Source organism: Mustela lutreola, chromosome 4, assembly GCF_030435805.1.
Source record: "Mustela lutreola isolate mMusLut2 chromosome 4, mMusLut2.pri, whole genome shotgun sequence".
Lineage (NCBI taxonomy): Eukaryota > Metazoa > Chordata > Mammalia > Carnivora > Mustelidae > Mustela > Mustela lutreola.
The window spans coordinates 109,297,819-109,321,533 of NC_081293.1; the positions used below are offsets into that span (position 1 = coordinate 109,297,819).

Genomic DNA, 23,715 nt, shown 5'->3' on the forward strand with positions numbered 1-23,715 from the left:
GCTGTCCATCAGGCCCCGCCCCGCCCCGTCGGTCCTCTCCCTCAGGCCCTCCACCCTTCAGAGCACTGCCCATTGGACCCCGCCCCCGCCCCATATGGTCCCGCCCCCCGCTCATCGGACCCCGCCCTCAGGCCCCGCCCCGTGCTACGCAAGCCCCACGTGACTCCGGGACTTGGCCCTGCCCTTTTAAGGCCACGCGGCGGCTGTCCCGCCTGGGTTCCTCGCGGCGGTCAGTCTCCGGGTTCGGCGCCTCGCGGAGCGGCCGTCTGCGCGTGCGCGCCGCGGGGTACTGTGGGGCCGGCGCCCACCGGCCGGGCGCTCCCTGTGAGGCGGAGCGGTCGCCCGGTCCAGCGCGTCCGGCCCGTCCCGGCCCTGCGCCCCGGTGTGTGCCCGTCCGCCGGGCTCGCTCCCAGGCCATGGTCCGTGCCCGTCCGCTGGGCTCGCTCCCAGGCCGCGGGGCAGTCCCGAGGGCCGTGGTTCTGTAAGTACCGCCGCCCGCGCGTGTTCTGTGTGGGCGGAGGCGCGCGCGCGGGCGGCCGTGGGCCTCGGAGCCGCTCTCGGGACCCCGCGGGCCCAGCCTCGGTCCTGCCTCCTGCCCGAGCTCGGGCGCGGCGGGGGCGGCGGCGCGGCGCGAGGGCTGCAGCCCACGGCGAGGACCGAGGGAACGCGCCGTGGCAGGACGGACGCGTGGAGGGCGGAGCCGCGCGGAGTCCGGCTCCCCTCCGCACTGGGCGCTTCGCGGGCGCCGCTGGGGTTCAGTCCTGTCCACACCCGCGGCGCGCTCGGACTTGCGCCCGGCCTCCGGAGTTGCGTGCTCGACCACGGCGCCCGCCCGCGCCCTAAACCGAGTTTCGGGTTTAGGACGTGCGGAGCGCTCACCCCGGGACGGGCGTCTCCCTGGTCCCGCAGGACGGGCTCACCCTGCTGGTGTGCGGCGTCAGAACACGGCGTGCCGCAGACCTCGCCCGGCCCCCCAGCTGTGGCTTCCGTTCCTGAACGCGCTCTCCGGTACCGCGCCCGTCTCTCTAAGGCGTGCCTTGCCCGGCCCGCTGCGGGGACCCCGCGAGGCGCACGCCCACTGGCCTCTCAGGTTCTCCAAAATCCGGCATGGTCCCTCTTGGCTCACAGTCGCCAGTTTCCGTCACCGGCCCCGTGCCCTTCCCTACTCCCGGCTGCCCCTATTATTATTCCCATGACCTTTCCTACTCCCGGCCACTTTCTGCTCAGAGAGCTCGCTGCCTCCCCTGAGCAGAGCCATCGCTGACCTTCCAAAGCCCGCTCAGGCTTCACCGCCTGAGCAGCCCTGCTTGAGCCCCTGTCCTTGCTGTCTCTACGTAAAGACTTCGTAGTCCGTAAGTTGTTACGTGGCTCTCCTCCTATAAAACAGATGATCCCAAGTGTTCCGTAAATCGTTTCGTATAGCCATGACAACAGTGACTATCTGAATGGTGATTTCACTAATGATCTCAATTACGAAATTTCCTTAGAGGATTTGTATCAATTGTATAATTGGGAAAAAACTATAGTGTTGCATAGCAGTGAGAACAGTACATTTCTGCTGCGTGTTGGTAGTTAAGTGCATAGTGGTTTAGACCTCCTACATAAACTTTCGTACAGCTTATTTTGATTACTATTTTGTGCATTTCTTATTTTTTATTTTTTAATTTTATTTAAAGATTTTATTTATTTACTTGACAGAGATCACAAGTAGGCAGATAGGCAGGGGTGGGGAAGCAGACTCCCCGCTGAGCAGGGAGCCCGATGCGGGGCTAGATCCCAGGACTCTGGGATCATAACCTGAGCTGAAGGCAGAGGCTTTAACCCCCTGAGCCACCCAGGCGCCCCGTATTTTGTACATCTTTTTATCTTAATCGTTGTTTATTTTGTACCCAGTCTTCCGTATAATTTTCGATGTACAGAAGTGTTGCAAACATAGTAAAAGATTTAAAAATTGATAAATTGGACTGCAGAAAAATTTAAAACTTTGGGGTTGCAAATAGCACCATCAGGAAGCAAAAAGACAACCGACAGAATGAGAGAAAATATTTGCAAATCGTATATTTGATAAGGGTCTGCTGTTCAGAATATATAAGAACTCTTACAACCCAGTAAAAAAGACTAATGAAAAACTGAGCAAAAGCCTTGAATACACGTTTCCTCAAAGGGGATAAAGATATGGCCAATAAGCACATAGAGCACAAAGGCTCAGTGTCCTTAGTCATGAGAGAAATGCAGAGTTGCAGACAGTGCGATGGCCCTTCACACCCTCTGGATGGCTCCAGTCAAAAGGACAAATGGCGACAAATATCAGAGAGGATGTGGAGAAGTTGGAAGCCTCATACAATCCTGGCGGGAATGTAACTGCTTTGGAAAACAGTTTGGCAGTTACTTAAGAAGTTGAACACGGAACTGTATGACCTAGCATTCCATTCTTATGTGTGTACTCAGGAGGAATGAAAAGAAATAGAATGAATGCCCATGCAGAAACTTGTACACAGATGGTTATAGTAGCATTATTTGTACTAGCCAAAAGGTCAAACAGCCCACATGTTGAAGGGATAAAGGCGGTGTGACACATCCACTCCGAGGGATACTTCTGCCGGTAACAAGGACGAAGCACTGATGAATGGTGCCACATGGGTAGATGAGATGCTGAGGTCGCCGTGACAAAGGACCACAAACTGGGTGGCTGGGTAGAGTATATTGGCTCACAGTTTTGGAGCCTAGAAGTCTAAAATCAAGGTATTGGCAGGGTTGTTTCCTTGTCAGGGCTGTGAGGGTTGTGCCTCTCATCCAGCTTCTGATAGCCCCGGGCACTCTTAGCGTGCAGATGGTGTTTTCCTGTGTCTTGATTTTGCTTTAACCTCTCCATGTGTCTGTGTGTCCAAATTGCTCCTTTTTATAAGGAGTCCCCGAGTTTGGGGCCCTCCCGAATGACCTCATCATACCTTGACATTGCAGACACCCAGTTTTCAGAGAAGTCACATTCACAGGCACAGGGGATTAGGACTTCCATCTTTTGGAGGGACACAGTTCAAGACACAACAATGGGTGAGGCTTGGAAATATGGTAAATGAGAGACCATTTACAGAGGCTGCATATCATACGATGCCACTTACCAGTTGTTCAGAATGGGCAGCTCCATAGAGACAGAGCGTCGATCAGTGGTGGCCTCGGGCTGAGGGAGGGCGGAACAGAGAGTGACTGCTAAAATGCATGTGAATTTTCAGTGTAACGTTGATAAGCTGTTTAAAATAGAGTAACAACAACAGTTTGTACTTGTTTACTCATCCAGCCTGCCCTGTTTGCACGTCACAGAAGTGATACAATGAGCTAACCCAGAAAAGTAACATCTGCACAGAACTGTTAGCTGATTGACATACATACAGACTTCAGTCAGATTTTGTCAATTGTCCAATTATTGTCTGATGCTTGTCCTATCTCTTAGCCTTCTGCAGAAATTCTAGTCTTTTTTTTTCATCTCTGATGACCTTGTCATTGTTGGGCAAGTATGGGAAAGTCATTTTGTAGAATGTCCTTCAGTTTAGATTTTCTGATTCATGAGACTCAGGTTATGCATTTTTGGCAAGACAGTTACGGAAGTGCTGCTGTGTCCCCAGTGCGTCATATTGGAGGGTACATGACATTAGTAAGTTTTATTACTAATTAAATTTGATCAGTTAGGTTGATTTTTTTTTTCTTAAATTTCTTAATTTATTTTTAAGAAGTAAAAAATCACTCAGTGGTACCATACAAAATCAAATAATTTTTTTTGAAGGTTTTTTATTTATTTATTTGACAGAGATCACAAGTAGGCAGAGAGGCAGACAGAGAGAGGAGGAAGCAGGCTCCCCACTGAGCAGAGAGCCCGATGCGGGGCTTGATCCCAGGACCCTGAGATCATGACCCGAGCCGAAGGCAGAGGCCTTAACCCACTGAGCCACTCAGGCGCCCCATCATTCAAAATCAAATAATTTTTGCACCTAGTATTTTCACCAAAAGTGATCTCATGGTACAGAAATAAAACATAATGAAAAAAAAAACCGTCATTAACTTCACACCTGGCTTTCAAGCTTAGTAGAACTGAACAGAGAGTTAGGTTGATTTTTTAATTGTAAAGTTAACTTTTTTCTTTTTAAAGTAACAAATAGCTTCTGTGGGGGACTGCTGAGACCATGCACATGCATATTCACTACACTTTCATCCCCAAATTATAGGTTGCAGTCTTGCCTACGGCACTTATTCCTGTGGTGTTTCCCTATGCTTTTATTTCTAGTTCTCTATGCTTATTTTTATTTTCATTTATGTATTTTTTTAAGATTTTATTTATTTATTAGAGAGCATGTGTGAGAGAGCACAAGTGGGGTGCAGGTCAGAAGGAGAAGCAGACTCCCCTTTGAGCAGGGAGCCTGATGCAGGACTCCATCCCAGGACTCCAGGATCATGACCTGAGCCGAAGGCAGATGCCCGACTGAGCCACCCTTGAGGCACCCCTCTTTCAAAATTTGTTAAATGGAATTATGCAGTAAGGAAGAGCTGTCTTTTCTCCCCCACTTTTATTATTTGTTTATGTATTTATTTATTATTTTTTATGTTTTATTTTTTAAAGTAATCTCTGCGCCCAGCTTGGGCCTCAAACTCATGAACCCGGGGGTCATATGCTCCACTGACTGAGCCAGACGGGCACCCTCTTTTTTTTCCTCCAGTTTTTAAATTCATTTTTTCAATTCTTTTGTTTATATTAGTATGGACTCATGGATTTTTATTCTGTTGATTTTAGTCCATTAGTGTTATTATTTATTATGTTGCTCAAATTGTCCCTGATTTGGCCATTGAGAGCTTATTGTAGGGAGCCTCTAAGATGGCGCCCAACAATTCCTACCTCCTAGTATTCAGGCCCTTGTGTAATCTCCTCTCCTTGAGTGTGGGCTAGATTAAGCGATGTTTCTGATGAATAGAAAAGGTGATGGGAAGTCATTTCCGAGATTAGGGTAAGAAAAAGACTGGCTTCCGTCTTGGGCAACTTCTTTTGCTGTCTTCTTCTCTTGCTTCCTTACTCCCTCACTCCCTTGTTCTGATGGAAGCCAGCTACCATACTGTGAGCTGTCCTATGGACAGGCCCCTGTGCCAAGGAACTGAGAGAGGCCTTTTGCCAACAGCTAGTGAAAAACTCAGTCTAGTACCCCTGAAGATCACCCTAAAACCTCACTACTATCCAGTGTTGTACTGGATGTTCTAGCCATTTCTATAAAGAAAGGAAAAGAAGTAAAATCCAGGCAGTGGAAAGAAAAACATTTTTACTCGCAGACAGCATGCTTGTCTGTCCAGAAAATTGGAGATTACAGAAAGCTTCTGGAACTATTAATGCTTTAACTGTTAACAGGTGCAAAATCATCTACAGACATTAATTTTATTTCTGTGTGCTAGCAACAATCAGAAATTGAAAAAAAAATGCCATATATGGTACAATGAAAATATTAAATGCTTCTGAATAAACTTAAGATATGGAAGACCTTCACATTGAAAACTACCAAACATTGCTCAGAGAAATTGAAGATCAAAGTAATTGCAAGATAGCCTGTGTTCATGGGTTGGAATACTCAGTGTTGTTAAGATATCAGTTCTTCCTGAATTAATCAGTATATTCAATGTAATCAAAATAAAAATCCCAGCTGGGGCACCTGGGTGGCTCAGTCAGTTAAACATCTGACTTCAGCTCAGATCATGATCTCAGGATCCTGGGATCCAGCCACACCTCACGCTCCCTGCTCAGTGGTGAGTCTGCCTCCTCAACTCCCCCTCCCCTTGCTTATGCTCTCTCAAATAAATAAATAAAATATTTAAGAAAAAAAAATCCCAGCAAGTTTTTTTGGTAGAAATTTGCAAATTAATTCTAGCCTTTATATGGATATGGTGAGGACTCAGAATGGACAGACTAACTTTGAAGAGAAACAAAGTGGGAGGACTCAAGCCATATGATTACAAAATATAAAGCTATGCAATGAAGAAGATGTGTTGGCATAAAGATAGCCAAGTTATCTTGAAAAAATGAAAGAATAGAAAATGAAATGTGAAAATGAAAAAAGAAGAGAGAATACATAAATAAACCCACATGTTGATTTTAAAAAAGGTGCTGCCATAGACTGAATGTGTCCACCTAAATGTCATATGTTAAATCCTAATCTCTAAGGCATTAGGATGTGGGGCACTTTTCAATTAATTAGGTCATGAGAGCAGAGCCCTCATGAATGTGATTGGTGTCCTTATAAAAAAGAAACCCTAGGGAGTTCCTTTGTCCCTCCTATCATGTCAGTACATAGCAAAAAACAGTCATCTATAAATTAAGAAGAGGACCCTACCAGATACCAAATCTGCTTGTGCCTTGATTTGGGACTTCCCAGCCTCTGGAATTGTGAGAAATAAAATCTCTGTTGTTTATAAGGTCCCCAGTCTATGGTTTTCTGTTATAGCAACCCAGATGGACTACAATGGACGTCAGAGCCATTCAATGGAGAACAGCTCTGGAACAATCAGATGTATAAAAAATAACAGCTTTACACACATAAAAAAGGATCATAGACTTAACTGTTAAGTTAGTTTAGAACTATAAAACTTCTAGAAAAAAAAACCAAAATCTTTGTGACCTTGGGTTGAACAAAGATACTCTAACTATAACTTTGGCATGCGCCATACAAAAATAAAATAAAATAAAATAAATTGGGCTTTATCAAACCATGAGGAAACTCAAGTATGAAAAGATGGCAGACATGGGAAGGGATCATGGGATCTGAAAATGACATGACAGTGAGTTCTCTTTTTGCTCAGTATATCCTGGGTTTGATGCTGGAGAAGCCAACAACCTGGAAATATCAAGGGGAGTTGTGGGGTGGGGAGGAGCCCCAACAGAAGCCTGTTCTTTTTCACCCAGGGACCAGGAAAGGGGCAGTTCAGCAAGACAGAGAACTTACAGGAAATAACTGCTTTACTATAGCCAAACACCATGGAACAAAATAAGGCCCCATCTGCATTATTGAAGGTTCAGTGAGGAGTCTAGACTTTGATGATAGCTGTGTTGTAAAGAGGTCATCCTCCTTCCTTGCTGGGCTGCTGTCAGAGAAGGCCCAGAGGAGATGGGATTGTCATGCCCCCCCCCCCCCCAGTGATGGTACTTTTTCTCTCTCACAGGGAAGGCCACATGGGGAGCAGTTACAAGGTGTTCTTCACCCTCTGTATTGGTGTTCTCTAGAGAAACTAGGGGTGGGAGTGGGGAAAGGGAGATATGTTTATTATAAGATACTGGGTTATGGGAATCCCATAACTGGCTCTGTACAAACGAGACCCAGGAGAGCTCGTGGTGTGGTTTGAAGCCCGAGCGCTGGGGAACTGATGGTGTATCTGCCAGTCTGTATCTGAAAGCCTGAGAACCAGGAGCCCTGAGTACAGAAGATTGATGTCTTAGTTCAAGCATTGAGGCAGAGAGCCAGTTTAACTTTCCTCCACTTTTTTGTTCTGTTCAGGCCCTCAACAGGTTGGGTATTACCATCCACATTGGGGAGGTTCTCTGTTTTATTCAGTCTATCAATTCAAAGAGTAATTTCTGAAAACACCGTTAAGAGATGCATTCAGAAATAATCTTTAACCAGCTACCTGGGCATTTTGTGGCCCAGTCAAGTTGATGTAAAAGTTGACCATCACATTCTTGTAGCCTGGTTGGTGAACTCTCATCTTCACTTGGCAGTAAAAGGTGCTTTTTTGTGCTTGTGTGATGTCAGAGGAGGCCAACAACCTGGAACTGTGAGAAATAAATCTCTGTTGTTTATAAGTTATCCAGTCTATGGTAACCAAATAGGATATACTTCAAAAAAGACCATGCCAAGATGCTTCATAATCAAAATTCTGAAAACCAAAGACAAGATACCTTGAAAAAAGAAACAATACGTGGAAAACAACCCAAATTATAGCAGAATTTTTACTAGAAACCAAGAAGCACAGAAGAAAGTGGCATGGCATTTTCAAGTGTGAAGACAAAGAACTGTAACTCAGAGTTCTCTATCCAGTGAAAATATTTTTTTGGAATAAAGTGAGAATCAAGACATTGTCTGATGAAGGAAAACTAAGAAGATTTGTCAGCAGAAGATCTGTCCATTCAAAAAAAAAAAAAGGCTAAAGGAGTTTCTTCATTTTCAAAGGAAATGATAAAAGAAGGAATCTTGAAACATCAGGAAGGGATATAAAACAGTAGAAAGAGTAAATATGTAAGTTAACACGATGGGTTTTTTTTTTTCTCTTGTTGAGTTTTTTAAATTAAATTTGGTGATTGAGACAAAAATTGTAACATTGTCTGATACGGATCTCAAAGCATGCAGGAGGAATCTTTAGGACAACTGTATTATAAACAACAGAGACATTGTGCACGCCTACAGAAAGTCTCCGGAAGACATTACATTTACACCTCAGGTGATTTCTGGCACAGAGACACTCTACAACAATAAAACAAAGGCACAAACAAAAACAAAACCCAAAAGAAAATCCTAGGGAAAGAGGAGAATCTGATCTCCAGGCTTACTGTATTATTAGATTCAAACATCCAAGTTTCCAAGAAAAAAAAAAATCACAAGACACTTAAGGAAACAGGAAAGTATGACAGTCAAAGAAAAAGACAACATAAAATGTCCAGTGACAAAGGCCAGATGGCAAGGCTACTAGAGAATGACTTTGAAAAAACTGTGTTAAAGATGCTCGAAAAACTAAAGGACACATAGAAAGTCAAGAAAATGATGTATGAGCAAAGTGGAAATATCAACATATCACAAAGAAATTCTGGAGCTGAGAAATAAAAGAACTTAAGTGAGAAACTCACTAGAGAGATTCAAAGGTAGATTGGAGCATGCAGAAGAAAGAATCAGTGAACTGGGAAAGATAATTGAAATGACCGAGTCTGAAAAAAGGAAAGAATGAAGATTGAGGAATAATGAACAAAGCCAAAGGAAACTGTAGGACACCTTCTAGAAGATGATTGTACATTGTGGAAGTCCCAGAAGAAGAGTGAGCGAGAGAGAGAAATTGTTTGAAGAAATAGTGCCTGAAGACTTACCAAATTTGATGAAAGACTTGAATATAAGCATCCAACAACCTTAAACTCAAAATAAGATGAATTCAAGGAGACCCACATGGAGGCACATAAATTGTTGAAAACAAAAACAGAATCTTGGAAGCAGCAAGACAGAAGTGACTTATTACATAAAAAGGATGTTCAGCAAGACTCCCACCAGATTCCTCAGATGAAACTTTGTAGGCCAGAAGTGAGTGGGCTAGCATATTCAAAGTAGCGAAAGGAAAAAAACAAAAACAACCCCCCCCCCAAAAAAAAAACTGTCAGCCAAGAATCCTGTATCCACCAAAACTGTCCTTCAGAAGTGGAGAAATTAAACTAAAGCCAGTAGAGGGAAAGAAATAGTAAAGATGAGAGATGAACAAAATATAGAATAGAAAAGCAAGGTTTTGAAATCATTTCTTATTTTTTTTAAGATTTTACTTATTTATTTGACAGAGAGAAATCACAAGTAGATGGAGAGGTAGGCAGAGAGAAAGAGAGGGAAGCAGGCTCCCTGCTGAGCAGAGAGCCCGATGCTGGACTCGATCCCAGGACTCTGAGATCACGACCTGAGCCGAAGGCAGCGACTTAACCCACTGAGCCACCCAGGCGCCCCTTGAAATCATTTCTTGAAAAGACCACCACCACTAACAACAAAAGACTAATGAGGATTCTATGAATATGGTGGAATCAAAAGCACCAGGAATTTGTTTCTCTGCCTGGACAACAATTGTACTGGCAAAATCATCTGATGTAACTACTTTGGAACTCTGGAAACTGTTGAAGGCTTGCAACTTTCAGGGGAAGGTTTGGATAGGAAATTTCACTTGATTTCAGTTCTAGGATGGCAATAGCTACACATGCCAACCCCTAGCCACTTGGCAGGCAGCCATGTTCCTGGACCAACTTGCACACTGCTTGTGGGAGCCAAGCAAGCAAGAAGATTCTGCCCTCCAAATATCAGGGATCTTTCATCTGATCACTGATTGCTGCTTCTAAACATAGAGATGCAAAAAGGCAGGGAGCCATTATCATTGCACCTTCCCCATCTGGCTCAAGTGTCTTACAGGATATTTAAAGGGCAAGTGTACCCCCTCCTCCAATCATTCATCCCTTCATTTTTTGCTATGTTGTTGTGTGTGTGTGTGTGTATGTGTGTGTGTGGTGGGGAACTAGGCATTAAACACTAACATATTCAGGGGCACCTGGGTGGTTCAGTGGGTTAAGCCTCTGCTTTTGGCTCAGGTCATGATCCCAGCGTCCTGGGATAGAGCCCCACATCGGGCTCTCTGCTCTCCAATGAGCCTGCTTCCCCCTCTCTCCCTGCCTGCCTCTCTCCCTACTTGTGATCTCTCCCTGTCAAGTAAATAAATAAAATCTTAAAAAAAAACAAACAATGAACATATTCAAAAACACCTGCATACACAGGGAAAATTAGAAAGTGATTGTGTATGCATAAGGAAAAAAAGAAAATGTTGTATCTATACCTTGGGCTGATCCTGAGCACAGAATGAATATAATAAAAAATAAAAATAACAAAAAGCATCCAACCATGGAGGGGGGGAGAATCTGATTTTCAGAGTTATCACATTATTAGAAACAAATGTCCAGTGTTCAACAAAATATCACAAGGCAAAATGACAGGAAAGTACTACTCACTCAAAGGAAAAAAAAATACAACAGAATCTGTTCCTGAAAAAGACTTGTTGGAAGATATATTAGGCGAAGACCTTAAAATAATGTTCTTAAAGATGCTAAAAGAACTAAAGGAAGGGGCACCTGTGTGGCTCAGTGGGTTAAAGTCTCTGCTTTCGGCTCAGGTCATGATCTCAGGGTCCTGGGATTGAGCCCTGCATCAGGATCTCTGCTCAGCGAGGAGCCTGCTTCCTCCTCTCTCTCTGCCTGCCTCTCTGCCTACTTGTGATCTCTGTCAAATAAATAAGTAAAAATCTTTCAAAAAATTTAAAAAATACTTTTAAAAAAGAACTAAAGGGAGATGTAGAGAAAGTCAAGAAAACGATGTGAGAAAAAAATGCAATATCAATTAAGAAATGGAAAATCTAAAATGAAACCAAAATGAAATTCTGTAGCTTAAAGTTACAGTAACTGAAATTTTTAAAAAAATCGCAAGGAGTCAAAGGCAGAATTTGAGCTGGCAGAACATAAGTCAGTACTTTAAGAAAAGACAATGGAAATTATTGAGGTTCAGGAATAGATAAAGTTGAAAAATAGCAAACACAACCTGGATGTTTATGGGAAATCACCCAAAGCACCAACATATGCATTATGGGAGTTTCAAAGAAGAAGAAGAAAGAGGCAGAGGGAATATTTAATGAAATGATTGCTGAAAGCTTCCCAGACTTGAAGAAAGACATGAATATGAACATCCAAGAAGCTCAACCATCTCCAACCAAGATGAACTCCAAAAGACCCACTCTAAGACACATTATAATAAGACTTTCAAAAGCTAAATAAAAAGGGCAAACCTTGAAAGCAGCAAGAAAGAAGACAATTGTAAAAAACAAGTGATCATCAGGGATCATCTGCACATTTTTAAAAATCAGAATGTTGGAAGCTAGAAGACAATGGATATCCATTCTAAGTGCTCAAAGGAAAAAAAGAACTCTCAAACAAGAATCCTATATACAGCACTATATCTGGGCACTGTAAAACACATCTTTCAGAAGTGAGGGAGAAATCAAACAAAAATTGAGGGGGTTTGTACCACTAGATGTGCCCTGCAAGAAATGTTTAAGGGAGTCCTGGAAAATGAAAGACACTGGATATTAACCTGAAGCCATGAGGAGAAATAAGATTTCAGTAAAAATAAATACATGGAAAATTATAAATGTAGGACTATTGTAATAGCTTGTAGTTGTACGTTTTCTTTTTCTAGGGGATTTATGGTACTAATGCATTTAAATGGAAAAAAAACCTAGTTACTAGTATAATTATTACTGTAATTTTGACTTACAACTCCGGATTGTATTTTCTACATGATTTAAGAGACTAATGCATTTAAAGCAGTAATTTATATTTTGGAGCATACAGTGTATAAAGATGTGATTTGGTGACACCAACTAAAAGGGTTTGAGACAGTTTAAATTACTGAAGTTAAGCTGCTATAAATTCAATTTAGAATAAATGGGGTGCCTGAGTGGCTCAGTGGGTTAAGCCTCTGCCTTCTGCTCAGGTCATGATCTCAGGGTCCTGGGATCGAGCCCCGCTCTGCTTAGCGGGGCACCTGCTTCCCCCCTCTGCTTGCTGCTCTGCCTACTTATGATTTCTCTCTCTGTCAAATAAATAAATAAAATCTTAAAAAAAAAAGAATGTTACCACTTTAGGATATTAAGTGTCGATCACCATGGCAGCCACAAGAAAATGACTGTAGAGGGTGCCTGGGTGGCTCAGTGGGTTAAGCCATTGCCTTCGGCTCAGGTCATGATCTCAGGGTCCTGGGATTGAGTCCCACATTGGGCTCTCTGCTCAGCAGGGAGCCTGCTTCCCTCTCTCTGCCTGCCTCTCTGTCTACTTGTGATCTCTCTCTCTGTAAAATAAATAAATAAAATCTTAAAAAAAAAAGAAATAATGACTAGAATATACACAAAAGGAAAGTAAGAAGGAACTTAAACATTTTGCTACAAAAAAATCAAATACAAAAAAAGACAGGGATGCAGGAAAAGGGAGAGAAAAGCAATAGGGCATATAGAAAATAAACAGCACAATGACAGTAATATGTCCCTTCATATCAATAATTACTTTAAATGTAAATGGATTAAACTCTCCAGCTAAAAAACAGAGATTGGCAGATCAAACTCTGTGTACAAGAGACTCACTTGAGATTTCAAGATACAGACCACTTGAAAGTGAAAAGAGAGAAAGATATTCCATGCAAATAAGTAGCCAAAAGAGAGCACAAAGGACTATACTAACTTCAGAAAAAAATAGACTTAAAATAGAAAAAAGCTTACAAGAGGAAAAAAAAAAAGACATTACGTGTTAATAAACACTTTAACAGCAGGAAGGTAATTATAAATATTTACGCACCTAATCACAGACAATCAAAATATGTAAAACAAAAAGTGATAGAATTGAACTGAGAAACAGTTTTTTTTTTTTTTAAAGATTTTTATTTATTTGTCACAGAGAGAGTCAGCACAGGCAGACAGAATGGCAGGCAGAGGCAGAGGGAGAAGCAGGCTCGCTGCTGAGCAAGGAGCCCGATGTGGGACTCGATCCCAGGATGCTGGGATCATGACCTGAGCTGAAGGCAGCCGCTTAACCAGCTGAGCCACCCAGGCGTCCCAAACTGAGAAACAGTTTTACAACAACATTTGGAAACTTAAGAAACCCACTCAAAGTAATAGAACAAGACAGAAGATAAAGAAATATGGACTTAAGCAATACAACAAACCAGGTATTTCTAACAGACACAGAGCACTCCACCTAACCACACATCATACACATTCTTCTCAAGTGTATGTGGGAGATTTTCCAAGATTGACCATATGGAGGGCCACAAATTAACTCAATAGATTTTTTTTTTAAGATTTTATTTATTTATTTGACAGAGAGAAATCACAAGTAGATGGATAGGCAGGCAGAGAGAAAGAGAGGGAAGCAGGCTCCCTGCCCCGCTGAGCAGAGAGCCCAATGTGGGACTCGATCCCAGGACCCTGAGATCATGACCTGAGCCGAAGGCAGCGGCTTAACCCACTGAGCCACCCAGGCGCCCAACTCAATAGATTTTAAGAGTTAGTTGTATTCCAAGGCGTATTCTCTAACCACAATGGATAAAGTTAGAAGCCAATAACGAACTAAAATGCACAAAATTTTGGGCACTATAAAACCCACTTAAAAAAAAAAAGTTTTATTTATTTATTTGAGAGAGAGACAGTGAAAGGGAGCCATGAGAGTGGAGAAGCAGACTCCCCATGGAGCTGGGAGCCCTATGCAGGACTCGATCCTGGTACTCTAGGATCATGACCTGAGCCGAAGGCAGTTGTCCAACCAACTGAGCCCCCCAGGCACCCTATAAAACACACTTTTAGGGATGCATGGGTGAATCAGTCCATTGAGCACCTGCCTTTGGCTCAGGTGATGAGCCAAAGGGATTAAGTCGTGCATTAGGTTCCTTCAGTGGAGAAGCCTCAGTGGCGAGCCTGCTTCTCCCTCTCCTTGCCACTTGCCCTGTTTGTGCTTACTTTCTCTCAAATACATAAACAAAATCTTAAAAACAAACAAAAAGAACCCCACACTTATAAACAACCATCAGATTGAAGAAGAAATCACAAGGGAACTTTGAAAATACTTAGACAAATGAAAACAAAAACAATATGTAAAACTCATGAGATGCATTGAAAGTAGTGCTAACAGGGAAATTTTATAGCTATAAATGTCTACATTAGAAACAAGAAAGATCTCAAAACAACAACTTGAGGAACTAGAAAAAGAAGAATATACTAAAGCCACAGCTAGCAAAAGGAAAGAAACAATAAAGATTAGAGCAGAGATCAATGAAATAGTGTAGAAAAATAGTAGAGAAAGTCAACGAAACCAAAAGTTGGTTTTTTAAAAACCTTTAGCTAGATGAAGTAAGAGAAAAGGAAGTCTCAAATTACTAAAATCACAAATAAAAGTGGGGACATTACTATTGATTGTACAGAAATTTAAAAAGATTATAAGAGAGTACATGAACAATTGTATGCTGAAAAGTGAATAATATAGTTGAAACGGACAAATTTATAAGATTTATTTATTTTTATTTATTTGATAGGTAGAGATCACAAGTAGGCAGAGAGGCAGGCAGAGAGAGAAAGGGGGAAGCGGCTCCCTGCTGAGCAGAGAGCCCGATGTGGGGCTCGATCCCAGGACCCTGGGAACATGACCCGAGCCGAAGGCAGAGGCTTTAACCCACTGAGCCATCCAGGCGCCCCAAATCGACAAATTTCTAGATGCACAAAATCTACCAAGACTAAATCGTGAAGAAATAGGCAATCTGATTAGACCTCTTATTAGTAAGGAGATTGAGTAAGTAATAAAAAAAATCTCCCAACGAAGAAAGGTGCTGGTCCTGATGGTTTCACTGGTGAATTCTACCAGACATTTAAAGAAGAATACCTTTTCAAACATGTCTGAAAAATTGAAGTGTATACTTTGTAAATCATTCTATGAGGCTGACTTACTCTGTTGGCCAGACAAAGCTAGACAAAAACTATAAGAACAGAAAACTACAGACCAGTGTTCCTTATGAACATTGATGTAGAAATCCTCGACAAAATGCTAGTAAACAATTTAGCAGCATTTTAAGAGGATTTTGTAATCACAACCAAGTGGGATTTATCCCTGGTACGCACAGATGGTTCAAATTATGCAAATCAATCAATGTGATGCAACACATAAATAAAATGAAGGCAAAACACACATGATCATCTCATTTGATACAGAGAAAACATTTGTCAAATTCAACATCATTTTATGATACGACAAGAAGAGTAGGAAACTATGCAAAAATCTAAAAAATGCCATGTAATAAAAGCCATACATGAAAAACACAACAAACTTAACATTCAATGGTGAAAGACTGAAAACTTCTCTAAGATCAGGAATAAGACAAGGATGCCCACTTTCACTCCTTCTATACAACATAGTAATAGAAGTTCTAATTAGAGCTGTTAGGCAAGACAAAAGGCATCCAAAATGGAAAGGAAAAAGTAAAATCTCTGTTTGCAGATGATATGATCTTATATGAAGATCCTAAAGAGGCTGCAAAACTACTTAAGTGAATTCAGCAAAGCAGCAGGATAAAAAGTTAATACAGAAACCAGCTGCAATTCCTTACACTAACAATGAGCAAACTGAAAAGGAAATTATGAGAGCAATTATTGAGGTGCCTGAATGGCTCAGTCAGTTAAGCATCCAACTCTTGATTTGGGTTCAGGTCATGATCTCAGGGGTCATGAGATGGAACCCCATGTTGGACTTTGTGCTGGGCTTGGATCCTGCTTGGGATTCTTTCTCTCCCTCTCCCTCTGTCCCTCCCCAATACTCCCACACTCTCTATAAATAAATAAATAAATCATACCAAAATAAAAGCAATTCTATTTATAATAGCATAAAAAAGAATGAAATACTTAAGAACTAACTTAACCAAGGAGATGGAAGACTTACACCATGAGAATTTCAGAACGCTGCTGAAAGAAATAAGACATAAATAAATGGAAACCTATCCCCTGTTTGTGGACTGGAAGATGATATCGTTGAGATGTATTACTTACAGTGATCTACGTATTCAGTGTAATCCCTAACAAAATCCCAGTGACTTTTTTTTTTTCCAGTCCATTCTAAAATTTACGTGGAATCTCAAGGGACAGTGAATAGCCGAGACAATCTTGAAAAATACCAAATCTGGAGGACTCAGTGTCTGATTTCAAAACTTACTACAAAGCTACAGTAGTCAAAATGGTGTGGTGTTGGTATATGATAGACATATAGACCAATGGAATAGAATAGCTCAGAAATAAACCTGTATATCTTTGTTGATAAGTGATGATGAGCATCATTTCATGTGTCTGTTGGCCATCTGTCTATGTTCTTTGAAGAAATGTCTGTTTGTGTCTTTTGCTCATTTTGAAAAATTGGATTATTTGTTTTTTGGGTGTTGAGCTGTGTAATTTCTTTATATGTTTTGGATACTAACCCTTTATTGAAATAAGTCAGTGAGGTAAAGACAAATACCAAATGATTTCACTCATATGTTGAATTTAAGAAATAAACAAGGGGAAAATAAGAAAGAGAAAAAACCAAGAAACAGGTTTTTATATAGAGAACAACCTGATGGTTACCAGAGGGGAAGGGGATTAGGGGATGGGTGTTACATGAGCACTTGAAAGAATGTGTATTCTATAGATATGGAGTGTAATATTCTGTATATGTATGTTAGGTCAAGTTCTTTTTTTTTTCATGTATTTATGCTTATGAGTTTTGTTTTTTCTTTTGGTGTTTGTTTCTCAAGTATTGGATGATGGCAAAGAAAAATTAAGGTTGAAGATGGAATTAAGGTTGGTAATTGGTTGACTTTATTATTTTTTTAATAATGGTTGTGATTTTAAAGATTTATTTATTTATTTGACAGAGAGATCACAAGTTGGCAGAGAGGCAGGCAGAGAGAGAGGGGGGATGCAGGCTCCCCGCTGAGCAGAGAGCCCAATGTGGGGCTCGATCCCAGGACCCTGGGACCATGACCCGAACAGAAGGCATTGGCTTAACCCACTGAGCCACCCAGGCACCCCAACTGGCTGACTTTAATATGAAACAATAATCTGCATTAGGGGAAGGGGCATTGTCATTGCCAGAGTTCATGAAGGTAGACAGGAGGCAGAAGAAAATATGAGGAGATGCAAGGTTGCTGAGTTTGAAGAATGAGGAGTGGGTTATGAAATGAGATCAACAGGCCACCTCTAGAAACTGGGAAAGGTCAGGGAATAGAATTTTCCCCAGGGGTCTTTGGCAAGAAACACAGCCTTTCCAACACCTTCTAACCTACAGAACTGGAAGATGATGATTTTTGCTCTTTTGCCATGTTACATGATGTATTCATAGGTGACAGGAATGAGGATGTGGGCATCTTTGGGAGACCATTACTTTCCCTATAATTCTTGCTTTAAAATTTTTAAAAATTTAACCCACAATACACTATTATTGTTTCTAAAGCCAGTGTTTGTTTAGATTTCTATTTTCTAGGGTGCCTGGGTGGCTCAGTGGGTTGAGCCTCTGCCTTCTGCTCGGGTCATAATCTTAGGGTCCTGAGATCGAGCCCTGTGTCGGGCTCTCTGCTTAGCAGGGAGCCTGCTTCACCTCTCTCTCTGCCTGCCTCTCTGCTGCTTGTGATCTGTGTCTGTCAAATAAAAAATAAACAAACAAATAAATAAATTTCTATTTTCTAAGCCTTTATTTCTTCATGCAGCCCAGATCTTCCATCTGCCAATTTCCTCTTGTCTAGAGTACACTCTCTTAGTTTTATGCATTTCTCTCTTATGTAACCAGGAGTTACATAACTAATTTATTTAGGGCTAATTTGTTGCTTCTCCATTTTCCCTATTATCCCATCTGGGTCCATAATTACATATATATTAGACCTTCTGACTTTATCTGCTGATTTTCTTAACCCTTCATATTTTCCTTCTCTTTGAATTTTTGCTCCATTACTGATAATCTTTTCAGTTCTATTTTCCATTTCACTAGTTTCAGGGTGTCTAATTTGCTATGAGACCCATCCATTACACTTGTAATTTCAATTATATTTTATTTAAATTTTGATTGTTTTTAAAATCTCATCCTTTTTTGTATGTATTTCAAGGTTATCTTTATCTGTTTTAAAGTATTAAATATAGTTACTCTAAAACCTGTGTCTAATAATTCCATTTATCTGAAATTCTTTTTTTTTTTTTTTTAAAGATTTTATTTATTTATCGGGGGGCGGGGAGAGCGAGCACAGGCAGACAGAATGGCAGGCAGAGGCAGAGGGAGAAGCAGGCTCCCCGCCGAGCAAGGAGCCCGATGCGGGACTTGATCCCAAGACGCTGGGATCATGACCCGAGCTGAAGGCAGCTGCTTAACCAACTGAGCCACCCAGGCGTCCCAATTTATCTGAAATTCTTAAAGGTCTGTTCTGATTTCTTTTTTTTCTCATCCATGGTGCCTTGTTTCTGTTTGTGTTATTTTTGACTTTCAAAATTTATTTGGAATTATTATTTGGAATTTTATTTTCCTTGGAATTTTATTTCATAAATTCTCTGATGCCCAGGATAATTGTGGATCCTTCCACGATTTGAGGAAATTTGTGTTTGTGTCTGCCAGACTTTAGAAGGACTCCCAACCCAGGATCACTCTAAAGCTGCTTCTCAATTTTCAGGTCACCCAGGTGGTGTGAATTCATGCTGCCCAGCCATGAAAGGGCCACTAGTGGTTCCCATATTCTCGGAGGTAATAATCTCCTAAGCCGAACTGGAGACACTCAACTCTTCTCTGGGGTGGAGGCCAGTAATTTCTATTTCACGGTCAAAACCATGGGTATGACCCTCTGGAATCCCAGCCCAAGGGAGGGAGGCTGCTTTTTTATAGCACCTGCCTTGTTTGAGTCCTGAAGGTTATTTTCTGTTTCTTAAACACCTGTGGCTGTGAAATCCCAAATGCAGGTTCTCTGGTCTGGTGAAGGCCCCCCAAGAGAAAGAAACGACTGTCGTCTCTAAGTTCACCTCTTTGCTCCTGTCACCTGACGAAGATTCCCAGCTTTCTTACCTACTGATTAGACAATTTAATTTTAAAGTAATTATCCAGAGTTTTAAATTGTTTTTAGGATTAGGGTCCATTAGGTATATAGCCTGCATTTTCTGATAATTAAAATGTAGTGAAAAGAAGGGCCATCTGTACCCCAATGTTTATAGCAGCAATGGCCAAAGTCACTAAAGTGTGGAAAGAACCAAGATGCTCTTCAACGGACGAATGGATAAGGAAGATGTGGTCCATATACACTATGGAGTATTATGCCTCCATCAGAAAGGATGAATACCCAACTTTTGTAGCAACATAGACGGGACTGGAAGAGATTATGCTGAGTGAAATAAGTCAAGCAGAGAGAGTCAATTATCATATGGTTTACTTATTTGTGGAGCATAACAAATAACATGGAGGACATAGGGAGATGGAGAGAGGAAGGGAGTTGAGGGAAATTGGAAGAGGAGATGAACTATGAGAGACTATGGACTCTGAAAAACAATCTAAGGTTTTGAAGGGGCGGGGGCTGGAAGGTTGGAGGATCCTTGTGGTGGGTATTATGGAGGGCACGTATTGCATGGAGCACTGGGTGTGGTGCATAAACAATGAATTGTTACGCTGAAAATAAATAAAAAAATTTAAAAAGTTCACTCTTTCAGACCTTTTATTTTGACAATATATTTTTAAAATTTCTGAGATTTCAAAATAGTTTCTTTTTTTTTTTTTAAGATTTTATTTATTTATTTGACAGAGAGAAATCACAAGCAGACGGAGAGGCAGGTAGAGAGAGAGGAAGGGAAGCAGGCTCCCTGCTGAGCAGAAAGCCCAATGCGGGACTCGATCCCAGGACCCTGAGATCATGACCTGAGCCGAAGGCAGCGGCTTAACTCACTGAGCCACCCAGGCGCCCCTCTAAATAGTTTCTTTTCAAATTTTTTTTGTCTTGGCAAATTATTCAAAATAAAACTTACCATTGTAATCATTTTAAGTGTACAATTCTGTGGCATTCATTACATTCCCATGTTGTCCAACCATGACGTCACTATATCTAAAACTTTATCATTCCAGAGACTCTATAACTACTAGGCAGTAACTCCCCACTTCCCCATCTCTGGCCCCTGGTAACCCCTAATTCTCTTTCTGTATCTGTTGGTTTGCCTTCTCTATCTTCCTCATTTAAGTTGAGTCCCAGAATATCCCTTTGTATCTGGGTGATTTCACGTAGTGTGTTTTCTAGGCTTATCTGTGTTGTGGTGTGCGTCAGGACTCCACTTCTTATGAACAAATAATGTTCCATCTTATGTTTATGCATATTTCATTTATCTGTTCAGTTGTTGATGGTCATTTGGGTGGTTTCTGCCTGTTCACTGTTATGAATACCTACTACTGTGAGCCTTGGTGCACAAGTATCTGTATGAGTTCCCGCCTTCACTTCTTTGGGATCTGTATACCCAGAAGCAGAACAGCTGGCTCATATGGTATTTCTAATGTTTAGCATTTCTAGCAACTGTGGAACTGTTTTCCACAGTGGTTGAACCATCCTACATTCCACTAATGATATACAAGGGTCCCAGTTTCTCCACATCATCATCATCAATACTTGATATTTTCTTTTGTTTGGTGATTGCCACTTCAGTATGTGGGAAGAGGTATCTCACTGTGCTTTTTGTTTGCATCTCTTTAATGACTAAGGATGTTGAGCATATTTTCATTTACTACAAGTATATCTTCCTTGGAGAAATGTCTGTTCAAGCCCTTTGCCCATTTTTAAATTGTGTTGTTTGGGGTTTTTTTTGTGTGTGGCTGAGTTGTATGGGTTCCTTATTTTAATCTCCTTATCAGGTATATGATTTGCAAATATCTTCTTCCATTCTGTGGGTTGCCTTTTCACTCTTCTGATAATGGCCTTTGATACAATTAAAAAAAATTTTTTTTGATGAAGTCCAATTGATCAAGTTTTTTCTTTTGTTGCCAGAGCTTTTGGTATCATATCCAAAAGAATCATGGCCAAATACAATGTCATGAAGCTTTTCCCCTGTTTGTTTGTTTGTTTCACAAGAGTTTTATTGTTTTAATGTTTAGGTCTTTGATAATTTTAAGTAATTTTTAAAAAAAGATTTATATATTTATTTTAGAGAGAGAGAGAGAATGCACATGCAGGGAAGAGGGGCAGATGGAGCAGGGAGAGTGTCTCAAACAGATTCCATGCTGAGCACAAAGCCTGAGGCAGGGCTCGATCCTACAACCCTGAGATCATGACATGAGCTGAAACCAAGAGTTGGACACTTAACTGACTGTGCCACCCAGGCACCCCAAGTAATTTTTTTTTAAGATTTTATTTATTTGACACAGAGAGAGGGAGAGCACAAGTAGGCAGAGTGGCAGGCAGAGGGAGAAGGAGAAGCAGGCTCCCTGCCAAACAGAGAATCTCATGTTGGACTCGATTCCAGGACCCTGGGATCATGACCTGAGCCGAAGGCAGACGCTTCACCGACTGAGCCACCAATGTGCCCCCCAAGTAATTTTTGCCTGTGATGCAAGGTATGAGTCCAACCTCACTCTTCTATCCAGTTTTCTCAGCACCGTTTGTTGAAAAGACTATCCTTTTCACATTAACTGGTCTTAGCAATTAAGTAAAAAATATATTGGACCACATATGTGAGAATTTATTTCTGGGACCAATATTCTATTCCATTGGTCTATATGTCTGTCTTTATGTACTACACTATTTTGATTACTATAGTTTTATAGTTAGTTTTGAAATTGAGATGTATGAGTACTCCAACTCTGTTCTTTTTTTTTTTTTTAAGACTTTATTATTTATTTGACAGAGAGACACAGTGAGAGAGGGAACACAAGCAGGGGGCGTGGGAGAGGGAGAAGAAGGCTTCCTACTGAGCAGGGAGCCCGACATGGGGCTCAATCCCAGGACCCCAGGATCATGATCTGAACTGAAGGCAGATGCTTAACAAATGAGCCAGCCAGGTGCCCCTATTCTTTATTTTTAGGAGTATTCTGGTTATTCAGTGTTCTTGAGATTCCATATGAATTTTAGGATGAATTCTTCTATCCTTTAAAAAAATGTCTTGAGATTTTGATCATGATTCCATTGAATTTGTAAATCGCTTTGGGTTGCATTGACATCCTAACAATATTAAGATTTTGAATCTGTGAATATGGAATATCTTTTCACTTATTTCTATCTTCATTAATTTTTTCAACATTGTTTTGTAGTTTTCCATTACATCTTCTGTCCATTTGTATAAATTCTTTTAAAGGATTTATTTATTCATTTTAGAGAGCACACGAACAGGGGAGGGGCAGGAAGAGAGGGAGAGAGGATGTCAAGCAGACTCCTCACTGAGTGTGGGGCCTGATGTGAGGCTCAGTCTCACCACCCTGAGATCATGACCTAAGCCAAGATTAAGAGTGGGCTGCTTCACGGGATGCCTGGGTGGCTCAGTTGATTAAGCGGCTGCCTTTGGCTCAGGTCATGATCCCAGCATCCTGGGATCGAGTCCCACATCCCTCGGCAGGGAGCCTGCTTCTCCCTCTGCCTCTGCCTGTCATTCTGTCTGCTTATGCTCGCTCTCTCTCCCTCTCTCTGACAAATAAATAAATAAAATCTTAAAAAAAAAAAAAAAAAGAGTGGGCTGCTTCAGTGACTGAGCTACCCAGGAGGCCATTATTTCTACATATTTTTTTCTTTCTGGTGCTAATGTCAATAGAACTGGTTCCTCAATTTCTTTTTTTTAATATTTCTTATTGTTAGTGAATGGAAATGCAACTGACTTTTCTTACTCTCTTTCTTATTCTTTTACTCTCTTAATTGAGTATGACTGATATTCAAAAAGCTCTACATATCTAATGTAGACAATTTGATGAGCTTGAAGATCAGAATATCCCTGTGAAGACATTACTACAATGAAGGTCATAAACCCTCTATCACCTGAAAAGTTTCTTCTCACTCTCTTTATGTATTTTATTATTTTTGTTTGTTTAGTTATTATAGGTAGTTTTTCTTTTGTGTTTAAGAGCACTTAACATAAGATCTACCTTCTTGGCATATTTTAAAAAGATTTTATTTATTTATTTGACAGACAGCAATCACAGGTAGGCAGAGAGAGAAAGAAAGGGAAGCAGGCTCCCTGCTGAGCAGAGAGCCCGATGCGGGGCTCTATCCCAGGACCCCGGGATCATGACTTGAGCCGAACGCAGAGGCTTAACCCACTGAGCACCCAGGCACCCCCCTTCTTGGCATATTTTTAAGTGTGCTGTACAGTGTTGTTAACTGTGGGCCCTATGCTGTCCATTAGATCTCTGGAACTTACTCATTTTGCATAACT

At 41.3% G+C, this 23,715-nt stretch overlaps 1 protein-coding gene across 3 annotated transcripts in view; it reads left to right on the forward strand.

Moving 5' to 3' along the window:
- The first annotated feature begins 298 nt into the window (after nt 1-298).
- Nucleotides 299-23,715, forward strand: part of URGCP (upregulator of cell proliferation) — a 57,722-nt gene continuing 34,305 nt past the window's right edge. The window contains exon 1 of one of the 3 annotated variants that reach the window (XM_059170736.1): nt 299-481. In XM_059170736.1, the coding sequence (XP_059026719.1) occupies nt 417-481 (65 nt within the window). In that variant the 5' untranslated portion in view covers nt 299-416. Of the gene's footprint in view, nt 482-17,128; nt 17,155-23,715 lie in introns of those variants that run through there. The other 2 variants (XM_059170743.1, XM_059170738.1) reach the window with 2 other exon arrangements.